At 35.5% G+C, this 17466-nt stretch overlaps 2 protein-coding genes across 3 annotated transcripts; one reads left to right on the forward strand and one right to left on the reverse strand.

The window, feature by feature from the left end:
• Window positions 1-85: 85 nt before the first annotated feature.
• Window positions 86-7208, reverse strand: LOC142536804 (heat shock 70 kDa protein 17-like). Its single transcript, XM_075642145.1, has 14 exons — window positions 6279-7208; window positions 5582-5814; window positions 5114-5273; window positions 4509-4754; window positions 4294-4430; window positions 3868-4204; window positions 3584-3745; window positions 3032-3103; window positions 2826-2926; window positions 2670-2739; window positions 2195-2251; window positions 2012-2073; window positions 1068-1140; window positions 86-742 (listed from the first exon to the last, which is right to left on the reverse strand). The coding sequence occupies exons 1-14, from the start codon at window positions 7050-7052 to the stop codon at window positions 539-541; spliced, it is 2688 nt and encodes an 895-aa protein (XP_075498260.1). The 5' UTR covers window positions 7053-7208; the 3' UTR covers window positions 86-538.
• A 6856-nt stretch (window positions 7209-14064) lies between these two features.
• On the forward strand, window positions 14065-16884 carry LOC142536806 (transcription factor PHYTOCHROME INTERACTING FACTOR-LIKE 13-like). 2 transcript variants are annotated; one of them, XM_075642155.1, is made up of 8 exons: window positions 14065-14558; window positions 14684-15144; window positions 15211-15470; window positions 15543-15641; window positions 15725-15790; window positions 15866-15931; window positions 16065-16364; window positions 16543-16884. In XM_075642155.1, the coding sequence occupies exons 1-8, from the start codon at window positions 14479-14481 to the stop codon at window positions 16633-16635; spliced, it is 1425 nt and encodes a 474-aa protein (XP_075498270.1). In that variant the 5' UTR covers window positions 14065-14478; the 3' UTR covers window positions 16636-16884. The 2 variants fall into 2 exon arrangements, with proteins under 2 accessions (XP_075498270.1, XP_075498269.1); XM_075642154.1 differs by having other exon boundaries at window positions 14066-14558; window positions 14684-15470; window positions 16543-16883.
• The last annotated feature ends 582 nt before the right edge of the window (window positions 16885-17466 follow it).

Genomic DNA, 17466 nt, shown 5'->3' on the forward strand with positions numbered 1-17466 from the left:
ACAAATGCTAATGAAGTGAACTCAACTTAGCTTCGGTCATTCTTGCTAACAGCTGGTAAGGAAATAATATCTCCATAAAGCACGGTGGAGGATAAAACGACATCAAAGTTAAAAAAGAATTTCTTGTTATAGACTTTTTTTACAAGATTCCACATGACTGATATAACAGAGTCCCACAATATTACTACTGTGGATTCAACCTTGTTTTCCTCAAATGTCAGACAAATTCTTTCCATGGGCAAACAAACCCTCATAAATGATCTGCCTGGCCGTGATCCTAAAAGCATCTTAATGTTACAAGTATAAAGATCATAAATAAAAAAAGCAAAAGGTGCCTTGACAGAGTAGGGTGGGGGTTTGAACCCCGGGTCACGTGTCTAATAATCCGATGGATCAGAAGCAAGAGCCCGTCACCAAGAATTGGGTTCAGTTCTGTGATTTCTAAACAATTCTTGTACCATTTGATCTGGAGCCGGTTTATATATGTTCTTGCATTGCAGAATTACAAGCTCCAATGTTTTGCATCTCTAAATGGTTGTTACAACTCATCATGTGCCGCGGGCTCAGACTCTGCTTTGTCATCACCCCCAGTGTCTGAATCTCCTGTTGCTTGGGTATTTGAAGCGGTTGTCTCTTCAGATGCCGAGTCTGTGGCATTTGCTTTATCAGTAGAACTTGGGGTTTCTATCTTCGTAGGTTTCTCAATTGGCTTTGGCTTGGGAATTCTGTTGACACTTCCAACCTACAAAAATCAACATAAAGAGAATAAACATCAGCAAGGAACTCAACTGCCATGATCACAAGTACTATACTACATAACATTATACATGAAAGTATCACTTTGCCAGTCGTGAGACCGAAATTTACTATGATGATGGTTTTTTTGCACGGATTAGTAAATGAACTAGTAAATATGGTGTGCATAATTAATGATTTAACAAAACATGGACTTGACGAAAAACTTCCATTTGTAACGAGGAAAAAATGTCCAAGTTCTGAGGACTAATAAAAAACATGGATGAGCTACAGACTTTAAGCAAAGAAAAGGCCCAAATAGACAGAGATACCTTGTCCTGTAGATCAAAAACCTTTGAATACAATTCTTCGGATGTAAAAGCGGGTGTTCCAAATACGGAAGTCCTGTTGAAGATGATGGTGAGGGCTTGATCATGAAAAAGATTCAACGAATAGCATGATCCAGAGTAATAAGAGAATCAAGCATTCCATTCCCACAAATTTGACAACTATTCAATCAATAACTTTACTGGACCAACCTACCCCCGCCGCTAGACTCGTAAGGTCAAGTGCAACTTGTTCATCAGCATATTCTTATCAAATGACTTCACATATTACGTGAAATAAGAACTGCCCATGGGTTTCATGATATTTATTTCAGTAAAAAAATTTAAACATAAAAAATAAATGACAAATTTGATGCATAAAATAACAGGGTAGTTACGTTTTCACTTTGAACATTTAATTTTTAAAAAATTCACTTAAATAACAAATAGACTTAATTAAGAGGCAATGTTAATAGGGACTTAGGTTGACCAGTTAAGAGAAGGCATCTAGGATCACACCACAGAACCACCCTCCATTCAACTACTTGCAAATGAATGACAATTGTGATTCCCAACTTTAATCTCCTAAAGCAACGCAATTAGTTCTCGTTACTACATCTGTAAGTTGGAACATTTCTACCTTCTTTTTCCTATGGGCCTGATTTCAATATAGGTCAGTTTAGAATAAAGGGATTTTATGAAGACCAATCAGCCCAAAAGATTTAGAAAATTACTTCAATTATAAACACTCAGCAAAAAAGAGTAATCATACTAGCCCAAGAATGTAAAAGCTAACGAACAACCAAACATTGCCAAATAGGTGATGAGAAACACAAAATAATAGGTTAAACAAACATCGAAAACCAGCAACATTCAAAACCTGAGGGAAGGCAGAGAAACCAACATAACATAGAAAATAACTAATAAGTAATAAATAAAAGGTGACTAACTTCCTCTGTTCAGCCTCCTTGTCATCTAACCAATTCTTTAACTTCTCAGCTTCTCGTATAACCTGAAAGACCAAGAATTAACACAAACTTCTTATTTGCATTTAACAAAATTCATAGCCATATTCATTTGTCAGAGTCCTCTGCAATATGCATAAATGTTTGTTGAAATAAAGTTATGATCACCTCATCTATTCTCTCTCTTGGTAGCCAGGATTTGTTTTTTTCCCATCCCTGCACGACCTAAAATATGTGTTGACAGACAAAAGGTAAGACACTGACCCAGACACCCAGTACTGTATGCCCGAGCATATTTCCAAAATTCAAAAAACATGTTCTATCTGTTAGAAATTCATCATTCAAAAATATCAATAACATTGAGATTTGGGAAGCAATGAAATTCAGTTTTGACCCTCATGCAAGCCCAGTTTCTGTCGAGTTTTATGTATTAACATGGAAATTGAGTCGATGAAAAACTTACTGCATTCAATAGTTCTCCAATTTGCACTGAATCAGTAAACCCAGACTAAAAACATTTCCTCATTATTTTCCATCACTTATAGGAAAAATATTTATGCGTTTGCCACAATTAGCACTGTTCAGCTATCTTAGAAAGAGATATTTTACTAGAGAAAACATCAAATCAACCAATGTATTACACCTGTTGCAGCTCAGTAAGATACTTCAGTGCATGTTCTGAGGCAGCAGGTCGTGCCGTAATCTCATTATACCTGCATCACATGACTAATGTAACAGCTATAACAGTAACATGGTAGTTTTTTCTGCTAATCTGTTTAAACTAACCACAGGGGCAGACCTAAAGTATATGGGGTCGCCAATAGCTTTCAACATGTCTAGGCGTTCTTTAAATTCATTTGCAGAAGCATCTTCGCCATCCATATACAACCAATCTTCCACCTGGAAATAGGCCATTGAAACCAATATTCTGAAACAGTACTTAACTCAAATACGTGCCTCAAGATTTGTGGAGAGAGAGAGAGAGAGAGAGAGAGAGAGAGAGACCTCAGCTAGTTTCTCCAAGAAGGACTGTCGCTCTTCATCTGAAGATATTTTCACAAACTCCTCAGATTCAAGCTATATCAATGATTGAAAGAACACAAGTCTATCAGGTGCTAAAATAACAAATAAAGGGCAAGCTTAAAACAAATTACAAACATAACTAGTGTATAGTATAATAATATCCCACCTTAACTGGGAAAAAAACCTATACAGTTAAAGAATGGCAGATCATGAAAATAAAAGTAGCTAAGCGTGACGGTGATACAGGGAAATCCACCTAAATCTATTCAGCACTCTAAGGTGTCAATGAACAGGTGCATGCAAAAAAACTTTCAGTAGCATCTTAAATAATGAACGGTAGAACCAGTATAAGCATTAATATGTCAACTCATGAATCAATCACACAAATTACACATATAGATAGATTAAAGCGAAAAAAAAAGGTTTAGATAATCAATGGGGCTGTCCTAGAACAACATCCATCAAACGCAAAAATATTAGAAATAATAAGATAAATCGATTGGCATGAACAATCCAACAAATTAGAGTTATCACCTTATCTTTAGTAGAATAAATGTATCCTTCCAAGTTGTTTTTCAATTCAGCAGTTCTTTTCCTTTCAGCATCCTTCTTGTCCAAAGCTTCTAACTTGTGCTTAGCCAGAGCCAAAGATTCTTTTGAGAGAGGCATTCCAGCCCCTTTTGTCTTCTCAATAACCTACAAGAAAGATACAAGCAGAATTCTAAAATGTAATATTACTGTAATGCAGATTAAATAAAAATAGTTTAAAAGGTTATATAAGAAAACCACTGTACGGGTATAATTTAAATATATAATACCTTAAGAGCAACACGAAAAGTTCTCTTCTTCAGCTTCTTTTCAGTGCCCAGATCCAACGTGTTAGAATTGTCAACACTCGAATCTGAATTGTTACTGACACCATTATTCATTTCCAACTTATCACTGCTATCCTCCGAAGCATTCTTAGAACCAGCATCTGTAATGTTGACAGTAGCAGATGTCGAGTTGTCCAATGTGAGATTCTTGCGTGGAACTTCTACCCATTCAGTTATTTCAATTACAGCATCTGCTCGATCCAAGGTAAATATACCACTTCTACTGAGAGAGAAGTGTAAACTGGCTTTAATTGGGGAGGAAAGGTTCCGTGTTGAATACCTGGAGACAAAGCAGGCATTAGAAACTATTCATTCATAACGAGAATCATAGTCCGAAGAAACCAAATTTCTAAGCAACAACATTCTTACTTCTCACTGGCATCTGTGAGACCTAGGACATCATATTGTGCAAACGTCAAAGAGGGTGTGCCAGGTGGCATCATATCTTCACTTTCATATGCAAGTGAAACTTCAAAATCTTTGTTGTGAACAACAGACCTGAACATCTGCGGTAAAAGTAGATGACATCAACTTAGTACCATGGATGAACAAATACACCACTTTGCTGTCAAAAAACATCTTACTTTACTAGGTAACTTCTTCATTCTTGGTACGATCAGCTGCCGGGTGGTTTCATCTTTCAAAAGACCATCACCATCCAACTCAAGCACAAATCCATAAATAGAACCATCAATCATTCCTAGCTTGCGGTTTAACTTGATTCCATCACTTAAATTTGCAGCATGCAATGAGGCACCCAGAACAATAGCTTCATCAGCATCAAGATGCTTGCTCAACTCTTTCCTACCAAGAAATTCCTGAAGTTTGGCCTGCAGAGGAAAATGTTTGGCTTGGTTCGTTCGAAATCATCAAGTACAAACAGGTATGAAAAATGCTGTAAATGGCTGGTCATATTTTCCTTACACTTCTATAAAGAGCATGACAGCATCTATGGCCAGATATGCAAGTCAATTAGTGATAAAGCATGAATTGATAATATTTGTTTGACTTACGTTTTAAACCTGAAGGGTATAATGACAAAGCATCATTCCAATTTCTGATATCTAAATGCAAAACTAACAAATTCTAGATACGAAGAACTTTTTCATTGGTATTTCAAAAAAAAAAACTATTTGCATAAGCTCTGTCATTAAATAACATTGCTCTATTAGTTGGATCTGAGAAAGACCTGCAACTTTGGCACTCGAGTGGCACCTCCAATCAACTCCACTGCATAAAGATCATCTACCTTCAGTCCTGAATAGTTGAGAACTTTTTTAACAGGGACAAGGGCTTTTTCCCAAATATCTTCACAAAGCTCTTCAAACTTCTCACGGGTTATTGTGCTCCTGAGGAAAAATACATTACAGAGAGGATTGTCAAGCTAACAAGCAAGAGTTCATTCATTGAAAAACAGTCAGCTGGGATCTATAGTTTAAAAAAATTGTAGGCGTGTGATATTCCTGTTCACAACACACAACTCAGGTTCTCACACAAGTATGTTAATCCATTAACTCAAACCAGCTCAGAGTTGGTATCTCCTGCTGTCGATTTTCATGGAAGTACTTTGAAAATGTAAGATTAATTGATTAAAAAAACTGCCTAAACTAGAGAAACAAGTAGAAGTAAAGACAAATCTTGCAAGCTTGAGACTGACCTAAAGTCCAGATCATCATAAAGGGATTCTACAGAAACTGGAGCCATCAGATTAGCACTTAAAATTTCTTTTGTCCGCTTAACTTGTTTCTTCAATTTGGCCATTGCCTTAGGAGAGTTTCTAACGTCAAATCCATTTCCAAGCTGTTTGTTGAATTCATCAGCCAAATACTCCACCAACCTCAGTTCCATGTGCTGACCACCAAGTTTTTCGTCCCATTTGACATCCTTCACCTGGAACAACTTCCACAATGTCATGCTATTCGAAGTAGCACTTGCATACGCAAAGTTCTTGAAATTAGCTTGATGCATGAAAAATCTGTTCTTTCTATATGTATAAACACATGCCAGGATGCTCTGTGACATACCACATACATATCCATATTCATAAATAAAAAAGGAGTCCGGGTGGTAATATTTCCCATTAACAACTTTACATTTTCAAGACACGCAAAAAAATCTAAGGGCTACAGCAGTTTATCTTAACACGAACGGTCATAAGGTGCGTATGAGTACTAAGGGTTTAGCATTATTTTTTAAGATCAATGTCATATAATCTATTCAAAAACATGGCTTGCTATTATCACAAAGGCAATGGCAAGAAGTTAAAACGGCGAAATAGCCATCTCTCAACCAGTATCAAATTGTCAGGAACAAGAAATAGCAATAATCAAATTCCGCTGGACCAAAAAATTCACCTGAAATTGATTGATGGATACAGTCTTGCCGAATTCCTTAGCATTATAAGCGGAGAATTCCACCAACGCAGCATAAGTACTGCTGGCGCCCATGTCATAAAACAACACTTGCCTCGACCCATTCGAAAAATCCTTATCAATCCCATATTGCAATGCAGCACCAGAATACTCGTTCATTAAAGCTAGAACATTTATCCCAGCCAAGTCAGCCGCCGTCACTAAACTCGTTCTCTCCGCCACCCCCATGTATGGCGGCACAGTGATCACCACGTCCTTGATGGTCGTCCTCGCTTGCGTCTCCGCCAATCCCACTGCATACTTCAAAATCATCGCAACCATCTCCTCCGCCGTGAAATTTGCAAACTCCCCAGCGCCATCTGTCTGAAAAACCGCCACATCCCTATTTGCATCCGGCTTGATTTCGCAACTCAGATAGAGTGATCGAAGAAAATCTCGAGTAAAATTGTACGGTTTGGCGAGTAGTAAGGGTAGATGAGAATACACTTTGTTGGGGTAACGAGCTTGAAGGTTAAGCGATTCCTCACCGATTAACCTCGAACCTGCGTGGAAAGAGATAAGATTTGGGGTCTTTCGCTTCGACATTTCATTAATAGCGACAGAGATCGGAGCTTGGCCCGGTTTGAGATTGACGACGGCAACTTTCAGCGATTCCGACCCGAGATCTATGCTCGCCACCGCCGATTCAGATAGAATCGAATTCAATAACAAGATCGATACGAAGAGCAACACGCGAAAATAACTCGCGATCTCCATTGTCGGAGAAAGAATGCAATGATATCAGCAGGGCATGAGCAGAGACCGGAGAGCTGTAATACGAATTGGGGGGGTTTCTGGAAGCGGGGTTTTTTTTGTAAGCGTTGCAACGAATGGTGGCAATACACGTCGTCTAAAGAACACGTGTCGCGATCGGATTTGCTTGGTGTGTTGTGCTTGCCGTTGCCGTAGATCCTTGGATTCGAGAATTAATTCAGGGGAGTAGACCGTAGCGAAGACTGATGACGTCAAGGACAACTTATTTGATTTATAATTCAAAAAAAAAATTTATTTGATTTATATTTATAATTATAGTTTCTTAAATGAAAAATTGATTATTTTAGTATATTTCAAAGTCATAATTTCAAAAATGTTCTTATTTATTACACATTTTACATTATGTCTTATTCAATTAAAAAATCCTAAAATACATTTTTTCTATTAACACACATGTTCCATTTTCGTGATTCATTTGTTTAATTATCTATTATTTCTCTTTAGAGTTGATTTAACATTTATTCTGTTTTATTTAATTTATAATATATTAATTTTTTTAACACTACTTACTTATATCAATAAACATATTTTAATAAAATTACGAATTGTTAGTTTGAATTAGTGCATACGAAACCACCAAGGTTATAATATTTTAATTACGATTGTTGCTCATCTAAAATAATATAAACAAAATCACCGATCACCATGGTTATGAAACGTAATAATTACATCAATATGAGTTTATACAAATATAAACAAAAAATCCGATGGTCTCAATTAAATCTCTACTTTATTCCACGCTAACAGTTTATGAGTATATACAATAAACTTCAAAAAATAAAATGCATAAAAATGATACTCACAAAAGAATTATCTCAAATTATCACAACTCTATGTCCAAATGCATGGAATTCATAAGATTATTCGAGAAATTGCGAAAATCAAATAAAGAATTTGAGATAAAGAAATTGATGGTGGATATAGTTTAAATGATAGTGAATATCTATGTAATTTGATATGATAAAAAGGCTATTTTGGTAAATTAATTTAACTGAAGACTAAAATTGATTATAGTAATTATGTGAAGTCTATTTAAGAAAATCTCTCTTATTAAATTTAAGAGTTACTTGTACCAACTCTGTCAAATATCAGAAATATAAATTTGAAAAACACTTGTGTGAGACGGTCTCACAGATCGTATTTTGTAAGACATATCTCTTATTTGGGTCATCCATGAAAAAATATTACTTTTATGCTAAGGTACTGTTTGGTTCAAATACTTGTAAGTACTAATATAAATAGTCCTATCATATCACTTGTTTTGTACAGGTATTATTTATCTCGATCAATCAAATTATTAATTATTTATTTCACATAAATCAAATTCGTAATAATTTATCTCACATCAATCAAATCAATAATATAAAATTACGCTATTACCCTTAATAAATAATATTATTAATATTCTATTAATATTTTCAACAATGACAAAATGGTAATATCATATTATCTCAAATTTAATCAATCAAATCAATTAAATCAAACACTATATTAACTATCATTTTCTATTTATTTTATTATTACAAAATATTACTTATCTCCATACTATATATCTCATACCATGAACCAAATGATACCTAAGAGTATTACTTTTTATTTTGAATATCTATAAGGTTGACCCGTCTCACAGATAAAGATTCGTGAGACCGTTTCACAAGAGACATACTCTATAAATTTAGTTCATGTGCAAATTAAATAGACATTTTAAACATTAATACTTTTTAAAAGTTACATGAACGTTTTTTGTACCACCTGAAAATATGGCGAGCTGAAATATTTTGATAATATCCACATACTAGTCATCAAAATGACCAGCACACAAAACAGTAGAAAAAACTCATTTGGGTGCAAGTCATATTTTGTGAAAGCCCAATACCCAATTTAAGCGCAACCCATTTAAATTTATTTTTAACCTATTTAATATAAGTGTGTATCAGTAGCCAAAGAAAAAAAACTTTTATCCACCCCTGCATACCCGTCACCTTTCCTCCTGTTTCTGCAGCCCTCACGCAGCATCTTCAGTAGTCGAAAAAGTAGCGCAGCCAACAACCTTCTTCCTACAGTCTTAGAGTCTCGTTCCTGCAATGAATCGGAAGATTTTGAGCTCGATCGGCCCTGTTTTCATCTCTTGTGCGCACTAATCCAGTTTTAGGTAAGATTTTGGCTTCGATTCTTAGTTATTCTTGGTGGATTAGTTTATATAAGTGAAGCCTTAGGTTTCCTCTGTTGTCCAGCTTGTTTTCTCATTCTGAATAGTGATTTCATCGACTTTCTGGTGAGCCATTTCCGCGAGACTACTATTGTGCATTTAAGCTTTGATTCTTGAGGTATTAAGCTTGAAATTCCAGATTTTAAATCGGTTTATAGGCTGTCGAGAGTTCAATTTCTAACAACTTCGATTTAATTAGTTTAGTCATTGGAAATGCATTATCTTGGGGTATATAACAATTTTATATTGTAGATTATATCGTTGGACGAGATTAAGATTTAAAATCATCAGAAAGTCCTTAAGAAATTATTGTGGTATTGTAAGTTGTAGTTGTGGTACGCTCAAACCTATATTATTATGACGTATATATCGGCGTATAAGAATATCCAGTGGAGGTTGTTTACTATTATGTGTCTTAAATATTTTATCTGATGCATTCATGCATTAATTATTTTGGCATAACATATTGAGCATTGACTCTGTTGACGACGATTTATGTTGATTCTATTGAGATATATTAAGTCATTAGAAGGACGAGTCGGATAGGATTAGCCACATTCCCGGATGACAGTTAGGGACGAGTGACTTAGCTAATCGCATTCCCGATGCTATGTGAATAGACGAGCGATGGTTTGATGTTGCATTCTTGACATGGGTAGCTACTGTTACTGTTGTTGATGTTATTTGTTTGGACTCCGTTTGGTATCCGTTATTTCATTGTTACCATAATTCATCGCATAATATTGCATTTTACTTGGTATTATTACATGTCATTTATTATGTCATAATTTTACTGGTTTGCCGTACTGGGGATCGGCACCTGTTTTTCTTGTGTTGTTGTTTTTGATGCCATAACAGGTTATTCCAGGAGATTTGATGCGTCTGGTGGAGCATCAGCGAGTGGTACCTAGTAGTTGAGTCGGTTTGTGTCAGAGTCCCCATATATCTATATATATTATACTAATTTGATACTTTTGCCAGAGAGATGCCCTTATGTAGCTGTATTGTGATATTTTTATGTTGTTTTGGATTGTTTTGTGATATGTTGTGTCTAATTGTTGGAATATTTCATGTTGGCAATCTTGCTTTTGATGTTAACAAAACTTGTTATTTTGTTTCTAATGAATTTACCTAAGTGCGCAGAAAGATACTAAGCCTAAACTGAAGCTATCGAGACGCAAACTGAAAGCGGTAACTGATTGCCCAAACTGAACCAGTTCAACTGATTGTCCAGTTGATAGGTAGTTCAACAGAAGACCTTCAGGAAGCCCGACCAGCAGATGAAGAGATCAACTGATGAAGAGCCTAGTTGACAAGTTCAACTGAATCAATGAAATGAGTTTAGCTGACGTGCCAACTGATTTCACTACATTAGTTCAAGACCTGTTCAATTGACTAGTTCAGAACATCAGTTGGGAGCCGACCCGTTTGCAGAACACGACAAGTTTATTTAAGTGGAATCCAGCTGAGTGCATTTAAGTAAAGCACTTGTCCAGTCAAAGGACAATAATGGACATTGCAGCAGTGCTTAAAGTCAAGACATTCTAGAATGACTGTCAGGACAAGTAACAAACATATTCAACTACAATGAACATATTTGATGAGTCTTGATGTACGGTTATGAAGCCTCTATTAAATAAAAGATCAAGACCATCAACAAAAAGTGTGTTTGTGAAGATCAGAAAAGAAGAGAAAAATAGGGCATGCCAACAGCTTAATCTAGAAGCAAAATTCTCAATGTGTGAGAATACTTTCGTTTTGTATTCATAAGATCAGTGATCACACACACACAGCAAAATTCTCAATGTGTGAGAACACTTTCGTTTTGATTGTGAACTTAATGTTATTTCGAGTGTCTATTGTTGTTGTTGTGTTTTCAAAAATTCTTGGGATGTCCTATTTATGGGATGGTCATGTCAAATTTCTGCATACCTAAATGAATATTTTAAATTCGTTTTCGCTGTTTACACTAGTTCATCCTTGTTGTTTGGTAATTAAATATTAATTAAAAGGACGAGCCCTCACATATTTCAGCTAGACAAGTTCAAATGTTATATATGCTAATCGGACGTTGGCGGTTGCTGCATCCGTGTCATCAAGTTCGATCTTGCAATATCCGGTTAGCATAGATAAATTCGAACTACTCTAGCCAGTATGAAGTGTGAATGATGGAAAATTACATTTTTTTTCTAACAGTATTGTTCGCTGGTCATTTTAATCACTATACTCTGAGATACCATCAAAATACTTCAACTCGCTAGATTCCAGATAGTGCATGAGGTGTTCGTGCAACTTTCGTAAAATGTTAAAGTCTAAAATATCTATTTAATTTTCAGAAGCAAAAAAAATATGCATTTTCGATATTTCACGAGTTAATGAAAAAAGAACTCTTACATTTAACTACAAAATTGAGGTATTTTGGTATTTTCATTGTTAAATTATTATAGTTCATAGTTGTTTTGAAACACGTCGATGATAGTATACTAACAAGAAGCATATGTCTCGCATATTGTGAGAATTAATCATATGATATTATGCTATATATATATCATATGATTAATGTTATTTCACACGCATTTTTAAATAACGATGAATAGATAAATATCATCGAAAGTAAATCATAAATAAAATTGAAGATTTTTTTGACAGATATTAATAAAAATATATCTTCTACTAAAAATAATTATAAAAAGAAATAAATTTAATTAATGATAATGTTTTAATTATCGTCCTACCTTCGGTTACAAATACTAATAAGTAATAAAAATAATAAAATAAAGCTTATGGTTATAATTGAGTTGCTTGCACAACTGTTACTTGAAATACAGAAGAAACTCAAAATATGAAATCAAGAAATAAGCTAAACATAAATAATGAAAAAAAATAATATGTTTAAATAATTCATTCGATAAATATAATAATTGAAAATTAATTGTATCTAATAATAGTATTAATAATGAATTTAATTTCACAAAGAAATATGTTAATTTTATTATTCGATTTACCATGATAATTTTTTTGACTTCGTATATTCAAGAAAAATCATTTTAAATTTGAGTTAACATATTATATTTATCACAAAATTTTTTTTAACGGTTTCATAGGTCAATTTTACGAGACAAATATCCGACCCGATTTACTTAATGAAAATATTATTTTCATGACAAATATATTACTTTTCATGATAATTATGGATAGAGTGAATCAAAATAGACCGTCTCTTTAGTTATTTGTAGCGGTCCAGTGTAACATTATTGAGACAATTATCTTCTCGCTTGATTTTACTTGTTTTATTTTCCTGCAACGAAACCCCCACAGCTTTGTAGTTGAGAAATTTAATGCGACAGCAAAGCGAATGAAAGTGAAGCAATCCATTTTGTTGATTATCCACACGTATTTCATTGACAATCTTCCCGGATTAATGTATAGGAATCAAATATTAGGTTGTCTTCTTAATTACATACACACTGATGCAATCTCGTTGAAATTGATACGCCGAGTAAGGAGCTCTAACGGATCGAATCAATAATTTTTAGTGTTTGAGAATTTGAGTGAAGATAGTGGCTGCAGCAACACCTGCAACTTATAAAAGAACTCGTGAATGGGCGCCGGAGAGATGTCCGGCGTAGCCACTCCGATGCTAAAGTCATCATGTTTTCAGATGAACACAATCAATATTTGAGAGGAAATATGTAAGTGCTTGAAAGTTCAAAGATTTCAGAATCATTAAATGAGAAATATACCTGCTATTTATAATAGAAAATAGGGGTAAGTATCTCGATTTTCGCGCCACCTACTAAGTATGGCAAGTCGGCTGCCCATACTTGTAGCTTCTGATGAATTTTAAAATACATCCAAGTTGCTATGACAGATTAGACATTATGTACCAATCACACTCGAGTGTGGTGCAATTTTCGAGGTGGCCGGAGTGTTAAGGTACCCGGGCATAGGGGCGGAGGTACATGATCTTGTACCCGGGCTTTAGCCCGGGTAACCCAATTTTTTTTGAAAAAATTTTTAGGTAAATTTTGTATAATTTTAGAATAATATGATATTAGCTCGGGTATATAAATTTACAATATTAAAAATTCTAGACATTAAAATTCTAGTCCGGGCGGAGCCATATTTCTGGCTCCGCCCCTGCCCGGGCATATACCTGAGGGCTCGGGCTATCTGGTGATCACCCGGGAAAAGAAGAAGTGCCTGGATATTGAGGAAAGTGCTCGGTATAATGGCTCTGATTTGGGCTATCCAAGTAACAAACCGGGTTAATGATGACCGGGGCTTATGGGGTATCACCACACACATTACTAGGTGTGATTAACGTGTCTTGATATCCACGAGTATTTTTCGGGATAGAAAGATGAAAGAGCTGGAAAATATGGTCGGAGGCGCGAATTCTAAAAATTTAAGGATAATATATGTTCGTCTGTCCAAGATTCCATCAAAGTTGAATATGTAAATTGACTGTCACGATCCAAGTCCATGTTCGCGTATTGAAAATTGTAAAGAAGAAAGAAAGTGATTTTGCATGCCGCGGCAGTCATGTATCGAATATGCAAATGGTACCACATGAATGTACAGAGTGGTGGAAGACAGATTCTAGGGTCAAGCATGGTCGCAATTGGTGGCTATTTGTTTACCTGTCTCTGTCTATATATGCCTGATTGAGACAAAATTTAACGAAACAATTTACTCAAATAACATCAAAATAATACATTGAACAAGAAAATATGTGAATGGTTAAACCTTAATGTTGAAGATGACAGATAATATCACTCTCTGCAGTCGGCTCCATTCATGCTGTCGATGAACGTCAAATTTGCCTAACAAAACTTGGGCAATTACTGAACTGGTCTAACATAAAATTTCCCAATTCTTTTATACGCAGATGTCCTTATCACCGTTATAACTGCAGCATTTGAAAACAACTGTAGTCAGTGGCACCTGTCTGTTCCTTTTAAGTCTAATGCTGGGATCAAAGTACCGAAGAAAGATTACGTTTTGATTCTTGAACTAGTGAAGCTTAAACATTATCCATTGGGATATATTTTCTGAGGTGGGTTTTTGTTTTCATCCCCAAGAATTCGAGATTTTATCCCTTTGTCCGACTTGAAAAGAAACCATTTTTTTCAATACAATCCGATCTACGGTTGAGCTATGGATGCTATATATCTTCCTGATTGGAAGACTGATGTTGAAGGTCAATTCCCTGAGCCTAATCAGAGAAGACAGTTGGGGTAAGTGAACTCTAGAAAACAACCGACTTTTATGGAGGAAAAAAGTTGAAAATAATCTTGAATTCTGTTTTATGCTATGATTCGTTGTTTCATGACTTTGCAAAATTATATTGGCTAAACTACAGACTAGATAATGGGCTAGTGGAGTTGTTATGGCAGAATGGGGAGGTGGTTTTGCATAGCCAAACTTGCCGAAAACGGAACCACGATCCCATGAAGTCCAAGCAAGTTAACGAGAATGACCAAACAATGAGTCCCGTTGTCGGTAACCTGGTGACTAATCTTATTCAAGATGATGAGACAATCTCATGGATTCATTGCCCGATTGATGAAGCTTTCGAGAAGGAGTTTTGTTCCGACTTCATGTCTGAAAATCCTGCGTCTACCGCGGTTCAGGCTAACAAGCCATCCGGGTCGATGGAATTTGAAAAACCTTTCAAGTTTAGTGTATCGGATGTTACCCATGTTCACCAAACTTCGCAACCGCCAACTTTTGCCCCACCTCCAATTTTTGAAACCTTTGAATCAGCCCTCCAAGATCAGAGATCTGGACATGTTAGAAGAACTGATAATCTTGACTTTCCAGGTAAAACACCAGTATATAATCATATGGGATGCAGTGAAATTCATGAATTATCTGTTCGGACGATAGGGTCAAGCCATTGCGGCAGCAATCAACTTGCATCTAGCTGCGGGATTGGTAGAAGAACTGTGTCACCAGGGGTGAACGAGAACCATACTCGAAATGTGAGCCCTCGAAGTGACAACGGGGAAAGAGAGACACATGACCAAACCATTTCATCGTCATATGGAGGATCCGGCAGTAGTTTTTGGAAAACCGGCAAGCAATCCAATGACACCAATCGCCACAAAAGGAGCAGAATTGTGACCGGATTTGAATTCCCAAGTGATGTATGCTCACTCCAGTTTTACATATCTTCTGTCAAATGAAACACTGCTGAAATTTAAAAAACTATTATGCAGGCTACTGAATTCGAATCAGCTTCAGGGAATAAGTCATCCCAAAATACCGGAACGAATCGTAGAAGCCGTGTAGCTGAAGTGCATAACTTATCTGAAAGGGTTGGATTCTTGTATTTCACTTCATGATTTTGGCATGATTGTTTCATACCGATCCCTCTGATGTTCTTCCTTTTTCATTGCAGAGACGGAGGGACAAGATCAACGAGAAGATGAAGGCATTGCAGGATCTGATCCCTCACTCCAACAAGGTAAAATTTGTTGTTTTCTTGGTTTAAGGTAATCTAAAGAAACACCGGATTAAATGTTAACGTCCTCTTATTCAGTCGGATAAAGCATCGATGCTAGACGAGGCAATCGAATACATGAAATCCCTTCAATCACAAATCCAGGTAATAAGTTCCTTCAGAGAATCAAACAGATGTATGATCCCAATATTGTAATTGAAAAAACATATAAAACTTGGTATCTAAAAGAAAATTTTGGCTTGTTTGCCGTCTTAAATATTATATGTGGCATGACCAGTTAATGTGGATGGGGAGTGGAATGGCACCAATGGTACTTCCAGGCATGCAACAGTTCATGCCTAGAATGGGACTGGGAATCGGCCCCACGACGATTCCTACAGTCCCCAATCTCATGCAGCTATCTAGGATTTCACTCGTTGATCAAGCCATGGCTATTAATCCCGCAACAAATCAAGCTACTGCCGGCCTGAGGCAGGTTTTGAATCCTGTGAACTATCAAAACCAGATGCAAAATCCAGGTTTTGCTGAGCAATATGCTAATTACATGGCCCTCTGCTCAATGCAAAATATTTCCCAGGTCTGTAATTTCCTTCACTTCATTATACACTAAATCTCTGTGCACATATTACTTTTCTTGGATTCCTGTAGTTGCAGCTAAAATCAGGCTAATTGCACCAGATCCTCTCGTCTGAAACGCGTAAAACCCGTAATAATATATTATGCTGAATTTCTGAATCATGTATTACTATTTGTAGCCAATGAACATCTTCGGCTTTAGCTCACATTCATCGCAGCAAAATCATCATGCGTCGGCACCTCCCGGAAGTGGCAATGGATCTGTTCCGTGAGGCAAGCGGAAGCCACAATCTCTACCAACATTAATATATTGTCGCAAAAATTATTATTTTCTGTTTTAAAATAAAACATGTCACAGATAAAATTATTTTGATCTTGAAATGTGATTTCTTGAAAGTTCAACTGTTTTTTATTTATCATTTTTAAGACTGAAGTTCAGCATCAGAAATATATTCCGACTTATTGTTCTTGATCTTTGAATATTTGTAAATTTGTTAATGATATTGGGAAAGAAAATGTTGTTGTGGTTGACGAGGTATTTTATGATTAATGTATGATTCTTGACCATATCCAGTTATAATTTTCTATTGTTGGATTTAGATTTTGGTCCCTCGTTGGAGTACTTTACTTGTCCTGTGAAATTACGAGGATTGTTATTTTCTAAAATCTCAATCAACAAAACTCGCTGATTTTAAGAAAGAATTTGTGTGAGACGGTCTCATAAGTCGCATTTTATAAAATATATTTCTTAGGCATAGTTTGGTACACATGATAGAATAAATATGTGATATATAATATAAGGATAAGTTAATGATAAATAAGATGTAGGATATTATATTTATTGTTTGGTATTATTTTAATAAGAGTGATTAAATTTATATATTAGATTGTAATGACAAAATTAACCTTATCATAATAAATTTTATAATTTCAAAGTTGTTGCTTGAGTTCATATTTTTTATCTGTTCATGCGCCGATAGTGCTTGCATGATTTATTTATTTTTACCTAATTTTATATATTATATAATATGATAATCGAGCCCTTGATTTTGTGAGTCAAGTCAAATATCAGTTTTTAAGGTTAATCGAGTGATACTAATAAT

This window comes from Primulina tabacum, chromosome 2, assembly GCF_025594145.1.
Source record: "Primulina tabacum isolate GXHZ01 chromosome 2, ASM2559414v2, whole genome shotgun sequence".
Taxonomy (NCBI): Eukaryota; Viridiplantae; Streptophyta; class Magnoliopsida; order Lamiales; family Gesneriaceae; genus Primulina; species Primulina tabacum.

Bases quoted from the DNA above. Each gene is read 5' to 3' on its own strand.
- LOC142536804 (XM_075642145.1), bottom strand. From the start codon at position 7,052: ATGGAGATCGCGAGTTATTTTCGCGTGTTGCTCTTCGTATCGATCTTG. The intron at 5,815-6,278 runs GTGAATTTTTTG...AAGTTGTTCCAG, and splicing joins TATCCATCAATCAATTTCAG to GTGAAGGATGTCAAATGGGA. The intron at 2,074-2,194 runs GTGATCATAACT...TTGGTCTTTCAG, and splicing joins CAAGAGAGAGAATAGATGAG to GTTATACGAGAAGCTGAGAA.
- LOC142536806 (XM_075642154.1), top strand. From the start codon at position 14,479: ATGGATGCTATATATCTTCCTGATTGGAAGACTGATGTTGAAGGTCAA. The intron at 15,471-15,542 runs GTATGCTCACTC...ACTATTATGCAG, and splicing joins GATTTGAATTCCCAAGTGAT to GCTACTGAATTCGAATCAGC. The intron at 15,642-15,724 runs GTTGGATTCTTG...TTTTCATTGCAG, and splicing joins TGCATAACTTATCTGAAAGG to AGACGGAGGGACAAGATCAA.